This window comes from Dama dama, chromosome 15 (genome assembly GCF_033118175.1).
Source record: "Dama dama isolate Ldn47 chromosome 15, ASM3311817v1, whole genome shotgun sequence".
In the NCBI taxonomy this organism is placed as follows: Eukaryota; Metazoa; Chordata; class Mammalia; order Artiodactyla; family Cervidae; genus Dama; species Dama dama.
Window position 1 is genome coordinate 78,778,764 of NC_083695.1, and position 16,624 is coordinate 78,795,387.

The 16,624-nt window shown below is 41.7% G+C and overlaps 1 protein-coding gene across 5 annotated transcripts in view; it reads left to right on the forward strand.

The window, feature by feature from the left end:
* ACSL5 (acyl-CoA synthetase long chain family member 5) overlaps positions 1 to 16,624 on the forward strand; it is a 49,083-nt gene that overhangs the window by 6,917 nt on the left and 25,542 nt on the right. For 3 of the 5 annotated variants that reach the window (XM_061162642.1, XM_061162640.1, XM_061162641.1), the window contains one exon: positions 13,815 to 13,999. The exons of 1 other annotated variant lie outside the window; for it this stretch is intronic. In XM_061162642.1, coding sequence (XP_061018625.1) covers positions 13,844 to 13,999 — 156 coding nt within the window. In that variant the 5' untranslated portion in view covers positions 13,815 to 13,843. Of the gene's footprint in view, positions 1 to 185; positions 312 to 13,814; positions 14,000 to 16,624 lie in introns of those variants that run through there. One more of the 5 variants, XM_061162643.1, reaches the window with a different exon arrangement.

Genomic DNA, 16,624 nt, shown 5'->3' on the forward strand with positions numbered 1-16,624 from the left:
TGACTTAGTCCTAGCACTTTGTCAAGCCTATCTATGTACAGGCTCTTATCAACTCCGGCGGACGGTACTGGCTCTGCTGACCTCCACACTCTCATAATTCACTCGGTCAGCAATAAGCTTGGAAGGCCTTTGGAAATGTTTAATGAAGCAAGGCTTTCCTTGGGGTTGAGCTGCTGGACTGTGACTTGTTGGAAGCGCAGTAGTAGATCAAAGCTGACTGAGTTTATCTGAGATCCAGTGGGATTTGTCACCGCCTGTCACCAGGTTATGAGTGGCTCAGCAACTATTCTGTACTATCCTCGTGGACTGAGGTAAGATGATTTTGGCATTTGACTTAATGAGGGCTTTCCTGGTAAATTTTACCCAACCCAACTGGCCAAGGTTGGCACCCCAAGGTTCTTTGGTGTTCGGGAACTGAGTGACTCCTGTGCTGCAGTGTCTATACCAGGCTCCACTGTCTTATTCAGTCATTTGAAAGTCTTTTCTTTTTCCCTCTCAACTAAAGGCAGATCCTCTACCCCCATCAGAAGTGCCTCTTCACCATTTCCCTTCATCCACCTTTTCCCTTCATGCTTGTCCTGCTCTTGTGTCTCCAACCATGCCCCACCTCTTACCCAACATCTGGGTATTCCTCTTCCTCTCTTCCCGGAGGTTTATCCTGCCTAATGTGGTGACCACTCTTGCCGTGGAAGAGTGGATGGAGAGACATAGACAACAGTGGAGAAAGATGGTTTGGCGACAGTGACCCTGGTTGGGGTCATGGTTGGGGTCATATTTGGGGTCTTAGCAGCCATTGGCTTCCTTCGTGGTGTGCTCATCCTTGATTGACCCTGGACAAAAGGCTATTGGCAGTAAAGCCAGGGGATCAAGGACCACACATCCTTGAGGAGCTAGTGCTCCTTGGAGGTACCTCCACCATCTCCAGTCTACACTGGCTTCTTCTTCAAATTCATTAGCTCCTCTTCCACACTGCATCCTTCTATGAGTGCTTTTAGTGTTTGATGGACCCATAAGGCCCCAGAGGGCAGGAGCTGTGTCTTCTAAGTGTTTGGCCCTCTGCACACGGCACAATGCTGAATACACAGGTACATTGCTGGATATACACCAGTGTATACAAACAAAATCTTAGTTTGCCTTATTCAAATGAAATGATATGTAAATTTAAAGCACAGAGGATAAATGTATCTCTTGCCACACACACACTTTGTCCAGCCCAGCAGATGCTCCCAGAGCTGGGGTACATTTCACAGCACATTTGTTTCCCGCCTGGGGAAGTGGCTTTATCCCCTGATGGACTAGGAACTCTGAATGTACTTTCCCCATTGCTGAACCTACTGCCTGGCAAACAGTAAGTACTTGTTTATTTGTATACTTGCAGGATGAATGAAGCTTGACCTCACTCAGGTCAGGCTGTTGAGTGTTGCCCTTGCTATGGCAGGAAGTCCCAGATGTGGCATTTCTAAAGAGGGCTAGGCAACTCTGCCCCCATCCCTACCTGCACTCCCTGCCCCACTAGGCATAGGCGCACGTCATGCTCATTGCGAAGTTGAATTTTGCAAACTCTTTCCTTCCCCAGATCACCCCCCTCAACCCTGCCCTTCTCTAAACATGTGACAATGGTGAGTGAAAGCGGAGGACGACTCTCTGGCACTCTGGGCTAAGATAGTCTCCGCGTAGGGGTGCTTGCAGCCCAAATTGTCTGCTGAGCCCCAGGAAACACGCAAGACCCAAACCCAAGGACTGAGCAGATTCAACTCCAATACCATAGCTTTTCTTGTGCCATTTGGCAGCAGAGACATCTCCAGTGTGTATACATCGCAACCCTAAGGATTTGTTTACAGTTAGTGGGCCATGGGACCTGTCCCAAGGCCAGCCCTCCCCTTCTCTTTGCCAGCTGCCCAACAAACTGGAACTGTTGGGTATGGCCTGGGAACTGGGCTAGGAACAGCAAGGCCTGGGAGACTGGACAGGTATATCTATTCTGTTTTCATTATTTTAATTAGAATCTTTCCATGGCTGGAAATGACTTCTTCACTATCCTTGGGGTTTTAACAGGGACCCCATTTGGTAATGGTGTCTTTCTGCTTGGCCCCACATGAATAATCCTGTGGTAGGGAAAAAAGAGGCCCTTGGCTGTCTGCCTTGGGACATCCCAGGCAGTGTGTGTTTTAGAGCGCACTGGGTGTCAGGTCCCCAGGTGAGAAGAGCCCCTGAGGTTTGGGAACCCAGCCCTGTGTGGTGGAGAAGGCTAGAGGCTAGAGCCAGGCAGTGGCCTGAGCACCTGGGCACTGGTGAGTGGCTGGGAAGTTATCTGTAGTCTTGTAGTCAGGATGTTACACCAGCCTCTGTTTTCAGCAACTGCTGAGAATGATGAAAGATGCAATTTCGGGTACCCTTTGGCCCCATGACTCAAACTTCACCTTTGGTTTCTTATCTGCTAAGGGCATTGATCTGGTTACTCTCGGAGCTGCTGTCCAGACTGGCGGGTGAAAGGAGCGTGGGCAATAGGCTGCTGACGGAACGTGGCTTTGGCGGTGAGGGAGGCTTCGTTCTAGAAATGAGGCTGAGGCTGTATTCTCAGGCGTAGTCACAGGAAAGGTCTCCAGCCAACATGGTGGAACTTTCTAAGTCAGCTGCCTGAGTTGGAGGTGGGATAATACAGAGTTGTTCACTTTAAGTTTTTGTTTTGTTTTGTTGTTAAAGCGTGACCGTTACAGATTAAATGATATATCCCCTCAAGTGCTATGTTCCCAGTGAGACCTACTCTAACCTCCCTAATTAAAACTCACCCGACTGCTGTCCCCTCAATCCTCTTTCCCTACTATAGTTTTAACTTTTTATTTGGTATTGGGGTATAGCCGATTAACAGTGTTGTGATAGTTTTTAGGTGAACAGCAAAGGGACTCTGCCATACATATGCATGCATCCATTTTTCCCCAGACTCCCCTCCCATCCAGGCTGCCATATAACACTGAGCAGTTTCCATGACTTACTGGGGTTGTATTTTACTGGGGAGCTCAACAGCAAACCTGAACAAGAATTAGATTATAGAATACTGTGGAATAAAAACTATCTCCCCAGCACCTGGAATGATGTTAATGATATCTGAGCCACCAAGGAAGCCAATGACATATAGACAAGCTTAAGTATCTTGGGCTGAATGATTGAAAACTCAAATTTTCTAGAAAATCCATTCATAAAAACTCCTCTTCAGTCTGTCTTTTCCTATGAGGATTATTCTTTCAGGAACACAAAAGCATACACTACATTGCCCAAGCAGTTTTTCCCTTTGTTGTTGTTGTTGTTTAGTTGCTCACTGGTATCCAACTCTTTGTAACCCTATGGACTGCATGCAGCACACCAGGCTTCCCTGTCCTTCACTATCTCCTGGAGCTTGCCCAAACTCATGTCCATTTAGTCAGTGATGCCATCAACCATCTTGTCCTCTGTTGTCCTCTTCTCCTCCTGCCTTCAATCTTTCCCAGCATCAGGGTCTTTTCCAATGAGTCGACTCTTTGCAGTACTTGGTGATATTTCGTGTGTGTGTGTGTGTGTGTGTGTGTGTGTGTGTGTGTGAGAAGTCGCTTCAGTTGTGACCAACTCTTAGTGACCCTATGGACTGTAACCCACCAGGCTACTCTATCCATGGACTTCTCCAGGCAAGAATACTGGAGTGGATTGCCATGCCCTCCTCCAGGAGATCTTGCCGACCCAGAGTTAGAACCCGTGTCTCTTTTGTCTCCTGCATTGGCAGGCAGGAGTTTTTTTTTTTTACCACTAGTGCCCCCTGGGAAGCCTGATATTTCACATAGTTCTTTCCTTATCAATATATACAGATCTGCTTTATTTTCCTTAATGTGCTCAGTTGCTCAGTCGTGTCCAACTCTTTGTGAGCCCACCAGGCTCCTCTGTCCATGGGATTTTCCCAAAAAGAATACTGGAGTGGGTTGCCATTTCCTCCTCCAGAATTCTCTTTAATACCTGCCAATAAGTCTTTTGTATGTAAGTGGTATAATTTATCTGGTTATTCTCCTATCAAGGAAGACTTTTCTGATGTCTGACGTTATCAGCAGTCCTATAAATTTAATGATGATGAACATAATAGCTAATACCTGAGCCTGTGGGTCAGGCATTGTTCTAGGCACCATACAGGTACATTAACTTCTTTAATCATGAGGATAGCCTTATGAGGGAGATATTAGTATTGCCATTTTATAGACACAGAAATACACAGAGGTTATTTACCCTAGGTCACAAAGCTGATCACAAAAATTGGGTACAACCTGACTCAGAATCCACATTCCTAACCCATGACTCAAACAGCTGCTTAAAGTGATGCCCTTTATTGAATTTAGGTCTTTCTACAAGATAAATTACTAGTCGCGTCCTTAGGTCAAAAGGCACATAATTTAAATTGTGGTTTCAGACAATGGACACATCCCTAAGGAGACTGCCCCAAATTTACATCTCCATGATTGATCCTGCATTTAATACTGCTTCATCATTACTAATCTGGGATTTCATTTAGATTTGCATTTTAAAAAACTTTGAGTGAGGTTGAATGTCTTTCCCGGTTTTAAGTAACCTGTTTGTTTTGCTGTGAACTTTCTGGTCATTCCCTCTGCCGTTGGTTTTACTGGGTTATGTGCTGTTTTTCATTGACTTCTAAGCATTTCTACTGAGGAAATGAGCTCTTTGCCTAGCTGGAATATTTGATACTATTCCCAGTTTATCTTTGACTTTGTCTTTGATATCTTTTCTGCGGGGCAAGTATCTTTTAAAGCTTTGCATAAGCCAACATTTTCCTTGCACAGCTTCTCGGTTTTGTGTCTGTCTTGAGTCTTCTCCATGTCTGTCTTGAGTCTTCTCCATGTCAGAAAAACAATTCTCTCACATTTTTTTATCCCCCAGTACTCTCACAGCTTTCAATGTTTTATATCTCGTCTTTGGTCCATCTTCAATGTATTTTCTAAAATAATTAACTTCTTTCTGGTTGTGCTGGGTCTTTGTTGTTGCTCACATGCTTTCTCTAGTTGCAGAGACCGAGGGCTACTCTTTCGTTGAGGTACACAAGCTTCTCACTGCAGTGGCTTCTCTCGTTCCAGATCACAGGCTGGGATCTGCAACAGATAAACTCTGTAGTTGCCACCCCCGGGCTCAGTAGTTGTAGCACATGGGCTTAGTTGCTCTGCAGCATGTGGAATCCTTCCAGCCCAGGGATCGAACCCATGTCCCCTGCCTTTACAGGCAGATTTTTATCCACTGTACTACCAGAGAAGTCCTTCCAGTGTATTTTTGTTTTAGGGGTAAGAGAGAAATCAGCTTTAGGTATTTTGTTTGAATGGCTAGTCAGTTGTTTCAACACATTGATTCAAAGTGAAAAAAAATCTATCTTAATTTGGACTGCAATTTAGTATATGATAATAGCATCCACTGAGGGTATTTCAGGATTATCTCGTTACATAGACTTGTATTGGTAACCAAGAGAAAATTTCCATAGTAAGCAAATTTGGTAACGTTTACTTCACTGCTACCCACCCAATTCCTGTTATTTTTCAAAAATTTTCAATTTTTTGTAAGTTTTATTCTTCTGGCTGAGTTTTAACTTAATCGTTTCCCAAGAAAATCTTGTTGTCTTTATTAGGGTTGCATTAAATGTATAGATGTATTTAGGAAGATAGGACCCCTTGACTATTTCAAGTATATCTTTCCATTTTTTTTCAAGGTGTCACTTTGTAAATATAGGTTTTATACATTTATTCTTATATACACTATTGGGAATGGCACCTTTTCCATTATTTTCAAAATATAGGAAAGCTGTTGATTCTCTGGCTATGATTTGGTAACTGGCCACCATACTGAAGTCTTCCCTGATGGCTCAGCAGACAACAAATCTGCCTGCAATGCAGGAGATGCAGGAGACATGAGTTTGATCCCTGGGTTGGGAAGATCCTTTAGAGGAGGAAATAGCAATCCACTCCAGTATCTTGCCTGGAAAATCCCATGGACAGAGGAACCTGGCGGGCTATAGTCCAAAGAGTTGGATAAGAGTGACTGCGATGAGGTGACAACTTATTGACATATCTCACGGTATCTAACTGCCTCTTATTTCTTTAGAGGAATTTTAGGATTCCCCTCTCAGTTACTTTTTTTAAAATTGGGAAATATGACAACAAATTTCATCTTGGATATAACTGAATATTGGTCCTTTTGATTTTTGAATGATTTAAAATAGCATAGATACCTGGATCCTGGATGAAGGATGAGCAAGAAATATTGGTTTTTTTAAAAAAATAAAAATAACAATGGCATGGTTAGTTGAGGTTTACCCTCTTTAAGAACCAGTGCTTTTATGTATCTGCCTTTAAAAATTATTATTATTTAGAAAATAAAATAAAAATCATTATTATTTAAAATTATTATTGAAATATAGTTGATTTACAATGTTGTGTTAGTTTCAGGTGTACAGAAAAGTGATTCAGTTATTCATATGTATATAAATATATATATTCTTTTTTTATATTCTCTTTCATTATAAGTTATTATACTGAGTATAGTTCCCTGTGCTATGTCCTCACTATCAGCTTTTCCTCTGGCTAGATTTGTGAAACAGGTTTGTTGTCTCAAATCATGTTATCTTTTATTTTTTTAGTAGAAGAAAACTATTTGCTACAGAAGAGTAAATGTATAAGGAAGTGTGAAAATTCCTTAGTTCTTGACGAAACTGAGTGAAGGATCTTTCAATAGAACACTTATGTGATTCACACTCAATGCATATTAAGGAAAAGTTTATCAGTTCCTCCCAAGTGTACTCATGAGGCTATTGGTTTGTAATGTCCTATTGATCTTTTGCCATTATTTTGAAATTTGTCTATACATATTAACTATTCAGTTAAGGAGTGAAATGTTGTTTAGTCGCTAAATCATGTCTGACTCTTTTGCAACCCTATGGACTGTATCCCACTAGGCTCTTCTGTCCATGACATTTTTCCCATGCAAGAATATTGGAGTGGGTTGCCATTTCCTTCTCCAGGGGATCTTCCTGACCCAGGGATCGAACCCACATCTTCTGCATTGGCAGGGGGATTCCTCACTGCTGAGCCAGCAGGAAAGCCCTTGAGGAATGAAATGAAGCCCTCCTAAACTGGAGGTGGCAGAAATTTAAGGGAAATAACCATGAAGTCTGGGTTAGAACTTAAAGCCCAACCAAGAAAGCAGAACTTTCATATACAGCCTCCTAAATAACACACAGGCCCATCTGGAGTCATTATGAGTTGTGAAGACTTATGACATAGTCTCTAGGAGACAGTAGGTAATTCAGGATGGAAGAATGTTGATTAATTGGGTATAAGAACTTGGGGACTCTGGACCCTCTTTTAATGAGCTTCCCATCGCCACAGAATGAGTCCATACATGCAGGAGAGCACAAAAACCAGTTAAACCCAAATGAGTGGGCCACTTTCTAGAAGGCAACTTTTTTTTAAAAAAAAAGCTTATAATTGCGATATATATCTCATTATTGCATAGAAAAATAATTAGTTCTTCAAGCTTAAAAGCAAAGATAATTTGTCTTATTGTCCTTTGAATTCCAGAAATCCATAGTAACAGAATTACATATTTCTAGGCTGGATTTTTTGCCCACTGAACACTGTAGAAGACTTCATCTGATAAGATCCATCCTGTAGCTGCCTCTAAACCTGGAGGAATAGACTGACCCTGACCAACTTTTGATGTGTTAGAAATACATCCTTTCACCATCTGTTATTCCAAAACCAATGCCTTGTCAAAATATTGATTGGGAGTGCATGTCTTAAGATTGTCCAGAGTGATTTTTGATGATCTAAGATTGGAGAGCTTGTGGGTGGGAGAGTTTTATTAAGGGGAAAATGAGTCAACTGAGAGTATGTAGAACAGATAATTCTGAACTAGAAAACTGATCATTTATTCAGTAACCACTCATTGAAAGTTTCCTCTGTGCCAAGCATGGTGCTTGGCATCATGATTGGAAGCACTGCAGTGAACAAAACAAAAGTCCCCATTCCAATGAAAGCATCAGTTTATTAGGGGCAATGGACCCAGACTCTTTAAGATAGCTGACAGTGACATAAAGAAGAGAAAGCAGGGTATATGATAGCCTCTGAGGTCCAATAGGGTGATCCTAGAGAGTCTCTGAGGAAATGACTTGGAGTTGAGATCCTACCTAGAAGCAATACACGACCATTTCAAATCTGCGGGATAGCGTTTCAGGCTAAAAAGAAGAGCAAAGGTAGAGACCCTAGGATTGGAGTAGACTTATGCTTGAAGAGCAGAATACATGGAAGAAAAATAAAATCTTTTAAATGGAAGGAATAATGAGAAGAAAAATTATTTGTGGACTATAGGGATAATCTGAAAGACTCATAGCAATAAATGTCTTTGACCAAAAACATGAATCTAGAGTAGAAAGGGTCATTTAGGGACTTTATCCAAAGAAAACAAGACTTAAGACATGCTGCCCCAAATCTTCAAAGAAGCAAAACCCAAGGGTGAGTATGAGGTGGTCACAACTTAGGTACCAAGGCTGGTCCTGAGAGCTTGCAAACAGGTATGAAGGCAGAAGGTGTCCTTCAGCTAGCTTGAAAAGTCAGTATGTCAGGAGCCAGATGAGTAACGTTGGCTCTGGCCATCCAAACCACGGAGGAAAGGTGGGCCCTGGAGAGAATCAGGGGAAGGGCTGAGGACAGATGGGCATCAGAGGGGATGGGGCTGAGGCGTGTCAGTTACCACATCAAAAAGCAGAGGAAGCTTTCCACTTGGGGGAAGCCTGTGGCTTGTTCGACCATCTGTAGATAACCTCAAACAGGAACTCCTAGCTACAGCATGACACAGCCCTCCTTCCTCTTTTGTTTAATGCTATGGCACTTCTCCCTACTCCATTCTTTCCCAACTGGGAGTGACATTAGGGAAGAGGAAATGCTTGCAGGGGTTTCTGTGAAGCGACAGGTCCAGAATTGTAATTCAAGTGACACAGGACGCATGACGGGAGAGAGGGTGGCTTTCCCCCTTGTTATTTGAGCACCTCTGGAAATGTTAATAGGTTCTAAAGTTTAGAATGGTAACCAGACCAGTACTGGTATAACCTGAAGGTCTTGCCTTCTTTCAGCTCTTCAGTTTCTCCCATTTAAGCAGTGAGAGAGTTACATGATATGGTTGCAAATTCTCTCTAGTGCCAGCATCCTCAGTTTCAAAATGTGTCTGTGTTGTACATCAAAGAGGAGACTATCAAGATAGCAAAGTCACAACCTATACATTGGGAGAAAATATTTGAAAATTATATATCTGAAAAGGATCTAGTGTCTGTAATATATAAAGAAAGCTTGCAACTCAACAACTAAAGGACAAATAGCTCAATTTAAAAATAGGCAAATGGCTGAAATAGACATTTCTTCATAGAAGAAATGCAAATGGCAAAAAAAAAAAACCAGATGAAAAGTTGCTCAACATCATTAGTCATAAGGGAACTACAAACCAAAACCAAAGTGAGATGCCATTTCACACCCATTACAATGGCTATTATTAAAAAGAGAGAGAATAGCAAAAGTTGGTAAGGATGTAAAAAATTGGAATCCTTTACATTGCTGGTTGGAATATAAAAATGATACAGCTACTATGGAAAACAGTTTGGTGATTCTTCAAAAAGCTAAACATAAAATTACCATGTGAACCAGCAATTCTGCTACTACGTATTTACCCCCAAAGAATTGAAAATAGATATTCAAACAAAATTTATATACACATCATAGCACTATTCACCATATCCAAATGGTGGAAATAACCCAAATATCTATCAGCTGATGAATGGGGCAGCAAAACGTGGTCTATCCATACACTGGAATTTTATCCAGCCATAAGAAGGAGTGAAATATAATACTAATACATGCTAAATTGTAAACATGGATAAACCTTAAAAATATTAACTGAAAGAAGTTAGACACAAAGGGTCACATATTATCTGATTCCACTTATATGAAATATTCAAAATGGGTAAATACTGAGTTGGCCAAAAAGTTTGTTCGGGTTTTTCCATAACACCTTACTGGAAAACCCAAAGAAACTTCTTGGCCAACCCAATACATTGAAACAGAAAGTATATTGGTGGTTGCTAAGGGTGGGGGGGAGAGAGAGCAAGAGTGACAGTTTCATGCGCGCATGGTTTCCGTTGTTTGCAGTGATGAAAATGTTCTGAAAATAACTAGAGATGGTGGTTGCACAACCCTGTGAACGTATTGAATGCTACTAAATTGTCCATTTTAAAACTGGTTTATTCTATGTTATGTGAATTTTACCTCCATTTAAAAAAAAAAAAAATGGGAGCCAGGAAGAAAGGAACTGAAATTCTGTGTATAGCCTGTGTGGGTACCTGATTGGCAATAGCAAACAAAGTGAGTAAGCTATTTCAGCTGATGAAATAGATTCATCCTTCAGTGTTTACTGCAAATAAAGCTCCTTGCCAGTGTAGGCAAGGTAGTGAAGTGGTCAAGCTCATCCCATTTATGGTCAATAGGACAGGAGTATGTCTAAAATGAGGGCTCAAGAATTGGTAGATCATGATCCAGATTAAACCCAATGTATGTATTTCCCCCCCCCATACATATACATGTGTCCATTCTCCCCCCAACCCCCCCTTTTTTTAAATATTTGTTCATTTATTTAATTTGGCTGTGTTGGGTCTTAGCTGCGTCATGGGGGCTTCTCTAGTTCTGGCACATGGGCTTCAGAGCACTCAGGCTCAGTAGTTGCCCTGCAGCATGTGGGATCTTAGTTCCCCCACCAGGGATCAAACTCACGTCCCCTACATTGGAAGCAGGATTCTTAACCACTGGACCACCAGGGAAGTCCCCAGATATGTTTTCATTTATCCCATGCCAGACCTTTATTCATTAAACCAGAAGTTAAAATTGAGCTTTCATAAAGATCCAGTGTTCCAGGTTTTCTAGAGAAAAAAATCTGACCTTCCAGTGACCCTGGTCTCACATTACTACATGGTAAGAATCAGCTGGGCTGGACAGAGTGTGCCACCGTTAGACTGGCCAAGGGCTGTTTCTCTCCTCCCTTCATGTTACCTGCCAGAAAGTTCACCCCTCTCTTCCCCATCCCACCGTGGCACATTTCACCTTTAATCCTCTTTTGAAAATTTTGTTTACAAAGTCTCCCATTAAATCTCCCCTTAAGACATAAGTCTGCCTTGCGTAAGAAGAGAGCAAATGTCCAAAGGGCAGCAATTTGTTCTTGAGGCCAAGAAGGGGGTACAGGTAAAAATCTCTTATTTGAGGGTGGGATGAGGGCAGAGGGCAGAAGCCCAGATCCTAAGATACCACCAGACTGGTGGCAGAATCCAGGCTGAGGCGGGGAGAGGTTGCCAGTGGGCAGAGGTGGGTGAGCACAAAGCAGGTTTCTCCTCACTGTGGCACTGCGACCTTTCTGCGCATTTTGCAACTTTCCCTGGGGCGGCCCCCCTTCTCACACTGGCTGGTGGCCAGCCTTTGAAGAGACAGTGTCCCGCATGGCTGACTCTTGAATGGGTTTTGCCTCCTGGACTGCCACTTTATCATACAAGCCTGGTAAAGCCTGGTAAAGCCAGATTCCAAAAACCCCAGCTCTCAGAATCCTGGCAGATTGTGACAACAGCACCTGTTGTTAGGTAACCTACCACCTGTGGGATCTGGCTTTTATTTTTAAGCTTCTTTTTTTTTTTTCTTTCACCTAAACACAACGTGCAAGAAGCCAGAGTTGGGACAGTCATCTCAGGCTCTGGAAGTTCAATTTTCCTCCATACAATGGCAAGGGACTACTCCAAATTCAGGTAATAACCAATTAGAGGCAGAAAAAAATGATGAAAAGTGACTCAGGGTTTCTTGTGACTGTTTCTAGTCCCACACAAAATTTCTAGGCTTTATAAAAGGCTTTGTGAGAGTGGGCTGAACTGTTTCTCTTAATGGAGAAATTTCCAGATGCCTGCTAGTGGCAGCTGCCTCAAAGCTCGAATGGTGACTGTGAGTTTGATCTGATAAAGCTCTTTGTTGGACTTTATTCACTGTCTTGATTTTGAGTAGGAACGTTTGCTCTTGTCTCTTGAGATATTGTTCTGTAGGGCATTACAGTACATTTTTGTTATTGTTCAGTTGCTCAGTTGTGTCGAACTCTGCGACCCATGGACTGCAGTACCCCAGGCTTCCCTGTTCTTCCCTATATCTCAGAGTTTGCTCAAACTCATGGCCATTGAGCCAATGATGCCAAACAACCATCTCATCTTCTGTCATCCCCTTCTCTTCCTGCCCTCAATCTTTTCTAACATCGGGGTCTTTTCCAGTGAGTCAGCTCATCACAGCAGGTGGCCAAAGTATTGGAGCTTCAACATCAGTCCTTCCAATGAATATTCAGGATTGATTTCCTTTAGGATTGGCTGGTTTGATCTTGCTGTCCAAGGGACTCTCAAGAGTCTTCTCCATTACCACAGTTTGAGAGCATCAGTTCTTCAGTGTTCATCCTTCTTTATGGTCCAACTCTCCCATTCATCCATGACTATTGGAGAAACACATATAACATCTGAACATCCTTTGCTGTGACTCATAAGGTGCCAGATGAATTCAGCCTCCTTGAACTCTATGGCTAGACACTGTAAGGAGGAAATAAGTTGTGGTTTTGTCAATTTTAATGGGGAGGCAGCAGTGGGAAATGATGAATGACCTTGGACAAGTCACTTTACTTCTGGGAGTTTCTATTTTCTTATCTGTAAAATGTGAATTTGTGATATTGGTTAAAATAAATTAGATACTCCATGCAAACAACCCAGCTTGGTGCCTGGCATATAGTTGGTGCTCATATGTTTGCTGCTGTTATTGTCCTAATTAAGTCTGAAAGTTATGAGGCAAGACCTGGAAGAGATGATGTCAGTGAGAATAAGGTCCTAGGATCTACCCAAATGATAATGCCTCCTTTTAGAGTAGTTTGAAGCTAAAGTTGGCTGGAAGCTACAAGTAGAGTTGAGTTGTGAAGAGAAGACTTTGTTTCTTTTGGTTCCCAGAGATCTCTTCCTGGCTTAAATCTTCAATGCCCACCAGCTACCATGTGCCAGGCCCATTCTCCAGCAACCTTTCTGCAGACCTGGCTAAAGTTGTCTCTGATAAAAATGATTCCTCCAGGTTCCCTGGAGAAAGAGGACTTTGGACCCAACAAGTTGTCATGCTTTTGATCTCTGAGACCCTCCTGATGGCTCAGAAAAGAAAGCAATGAGCAAGGCATATCTGGGCCAGCAGGAAATGTCCTTCACAGGACAACACATGTTTTCTAAGATGGGTGGTGTCACCTCTCCAGAGGTTCCGTCTTCTGTTTGGCTGATACTAGGGAGATGCAGTTGTAAGAGTCCTTCATGACCCTCTGTCTGCCTGGGTAGTAAAGCTCTCTGGAGCCCCCTCCTCTGACTACCAGCTTATGTTGGATCCAGAGGGCTTCTTCTAGGCTTTGTGAACCAAAAAATAAAATGGTAGTCATTTCTCAAAATGGTCTGGGAAATGATTAGCCTCTTTCCTTTGATCCTTACCCACTTGTGGGAGGACAATCAAGTAGCCAGGGTGGAGAACATATTCTAGTATTTCCGACATTGCTAAGGTAAACAGTGAGAGGAATTCAGCTGGAGAGTGGTTAATCATGGCTATTTGGAGGGTTAGAAGCTGTGTGTGTGTGTGTTACTTCTGTAAGCATAGAGAGCTGTTTGAGCAAAAAAAAAAACATGGCAATTTCCTCTTTTTCTTTCCTTTCTTTTTTTTTTTTTACAGGCCTGAATTTCCTGCTGCTATTCATAAAGATGCTTTTTATCTTTAACTTCTTGTTTTCCCCACTTCCAACCCCGGCACTGATCTGCATCCTGACCTTCGGAGCTGTCATCTTCCTGTGGTTGGTTAACAGACCTCAGCCCGCCTTGCTTCATGTTGATCTGAACAAGCAGTCGGTGGGAATTGAGGTAACATGCCAATTGCCTTTGCAGTTTGTCAGCCTTCATGGAACACAAACTGTAACTCAAGACCTTAGGAGAGGTGGTAAAGGAGACTGAGAGTAGTGTGGGAAAGTAAGCCTTTTTGATTAGCAAAAATAAGCAGAAAATCTACAAGTTGAAAGTTCTAGTAATGGTACATTTTTGTTTTTAATGAAATCACAGATTTTACTGATTTTATGATGCCAAAAATCTAGATGTGGGATTGGCAAACTATTGCATGCAGACAAAATCCACCTTTATCTGTGTGAGCAAGCTAAGAACATTCTTTATATTTTTCAAGGGATATGTAAAAAGAATAAAAGAAAGGGCTAGATCATACGTGTTCCACAAAGCCTAAAGTATTTACCATCTAGCCCTTTGCAGGAACACGTTGCTGACCCACGATCTAGATGATAGAGTCAGTACTCTGCGGACAGAGGAACATTTTCATTAAGAAATACCATGTCTGAGAATGGTAAAAAAAAAAAAGTTATCGAATTCAATTCCAGCTTTGAGTTAATAGTCTCTCTTAAAACTGACAGACATTGAACTGGGTTTCTCCCCTCAATTCTTTGACATTTTAGCAAATCATGCCACTTCCTATATCTCTGAACTAAGGGATAGCACCACGAATTTTCTCTCATGATTTTTCATCTTCAACCCTTTTCAGAGAAGAAAGCATTAAAGCTAACCCTTTCTGATCTTGTTACAAACTCTGTGCTTCTAGTTGGGAATCTGATTCCGAGTTGCCTCCATTCTCCATCACCCTCCGTTTTATTTGGAAAGATTTTCATCAGCAACTTCCTGTCCCTATAATCCCGATACTTCAGGCTGCCATGTCTTTTCAATCGTCCCTTTCCCCTGAGTCTTTAAGAGTAGACTGTTGGTTTCCCCTCGGGAACTTCAACCCACTGAAGTCTGACCTTCATCACTACCATCCCCTCAGACTTCTCTGCATCACTCATAATCTAACTTCTAAATTCAGTGATTCACAACAAGGCGCTACTCTACAGTACAGGGAACTATAGTCGATATTCTGGCATAAACCATAGTGGAAAAGAATATAAAATATAATGTATATATGTGTATAACTGAGTCATTTTGCTGTGCATCAGAAATTAATACTACATTGTAAATCAAGTATACTTCAATAAAGAATAGATTAAAAAAGTAAATTCAATGATTCTTCCTCTCAATTGACTTGACACTTCCTTCTTAAAACTTCTTCCTTTGCATTTCATCATATCCTTCGGTGAGATTTCTGCCTAATTCCAAGATAGTCTTTCTTTGTTACTTAGATTCTTTCTTCTCTTTATTCTAGAGTTTCAATCTCACCATCTTTTGATTCCTCTGAAGCAAGGGTTGGCAAACTTGTTCTGTGAAGGCCAGATAGTGAAGAGTTTAGGCTTTGCAGACCACATGGGTTGTGTTGCAACTATTCAACTCTGCTGTTACACTGTGAAAGCACCAAGAGATATGTAAATGAGGGCAGGGCCGTGTTCCAATAAAACTTTATTTAAAAACTGGCTAGCCATGTTTGGCCCTAAATATAGTCTGCTAATCCCTGCTTTCAATCCTCACAGCTTTTGAGAAAACCTCCCTCTAATATGACATGAATATGTACCTGAAAGGCTATGACACCCAAATCTGGTGTCATATTTGGTGACACCTAATCTGGAACTCTCTTTTGAGTTCCAGTCCACCTCAGTGACACTTGAGTACCTCAAGCTCCACACATCTCTTTATTGCTTGTCTTCTCCCTTCATACCGACGTGCACACACACACACTCTTGCATACACACCTGCACCCTTTCCTGCTTCCCCTCCCACTCTATCTCAGTTAAATGCATCTCTGCTTACCCAGTTGCCAAAAGTTGAATCATCTTTCATTCTTCCTCAATGCTGTCTATGTAAGTAGACATCAAGACCCCATCTTTCTTTCCTAGAAATAGAACTTTGTTTTTGATGTCTTGACTTAATGTGACATCTGATGGAAATCTTCCCTGATGCTCCAGATTAAGTCAGATCTTTTGTTAGAGTCTCATGGGTTATCTTGGACTTTCATAGCTGCTATCTTGGTAATAACTTAGAGTTTTGAATGCCTATTTAATTGATGGCAAGGCTTCTCTAACTTTCATGAGGGTTGAACCGTACCTCTAGCTCCTACGGTAGCTCCAGAATATCTAGATCAGGACTGGATCCTAAAGTTCCAGATGACATTTCTAGACCTATCCCTAGCTATGCCCTCATTCTCAAATACCCTGTTCTTGAGCTGCCCATCAGAATCTGCAGTATGTTTTCTTGCCTTCTTTTTTTTAAGTTGAAGCACAGTTGATTTACAATACTGCATTAGTTTCAGGTGAAACACATAGTGATTTTTTTTTTGCAGATGATATTCCATTATAGGTTATTACAAGATACTGGGTATAATACCCCTGTGCTATACAGTAAATCCTTGTTGCTTCCTCTGCATCTTTATTCAGGCTATTCCTTCACTCTGAACTCTTCTCTTTTCCCTCCATTCTATGAAACTACATATTTTTGGTAAATGCTTACTGTCTTCAGAGTCTCTATTGAAATATTATTTCTTCTCTGTAGGCTTTCTATTTGATT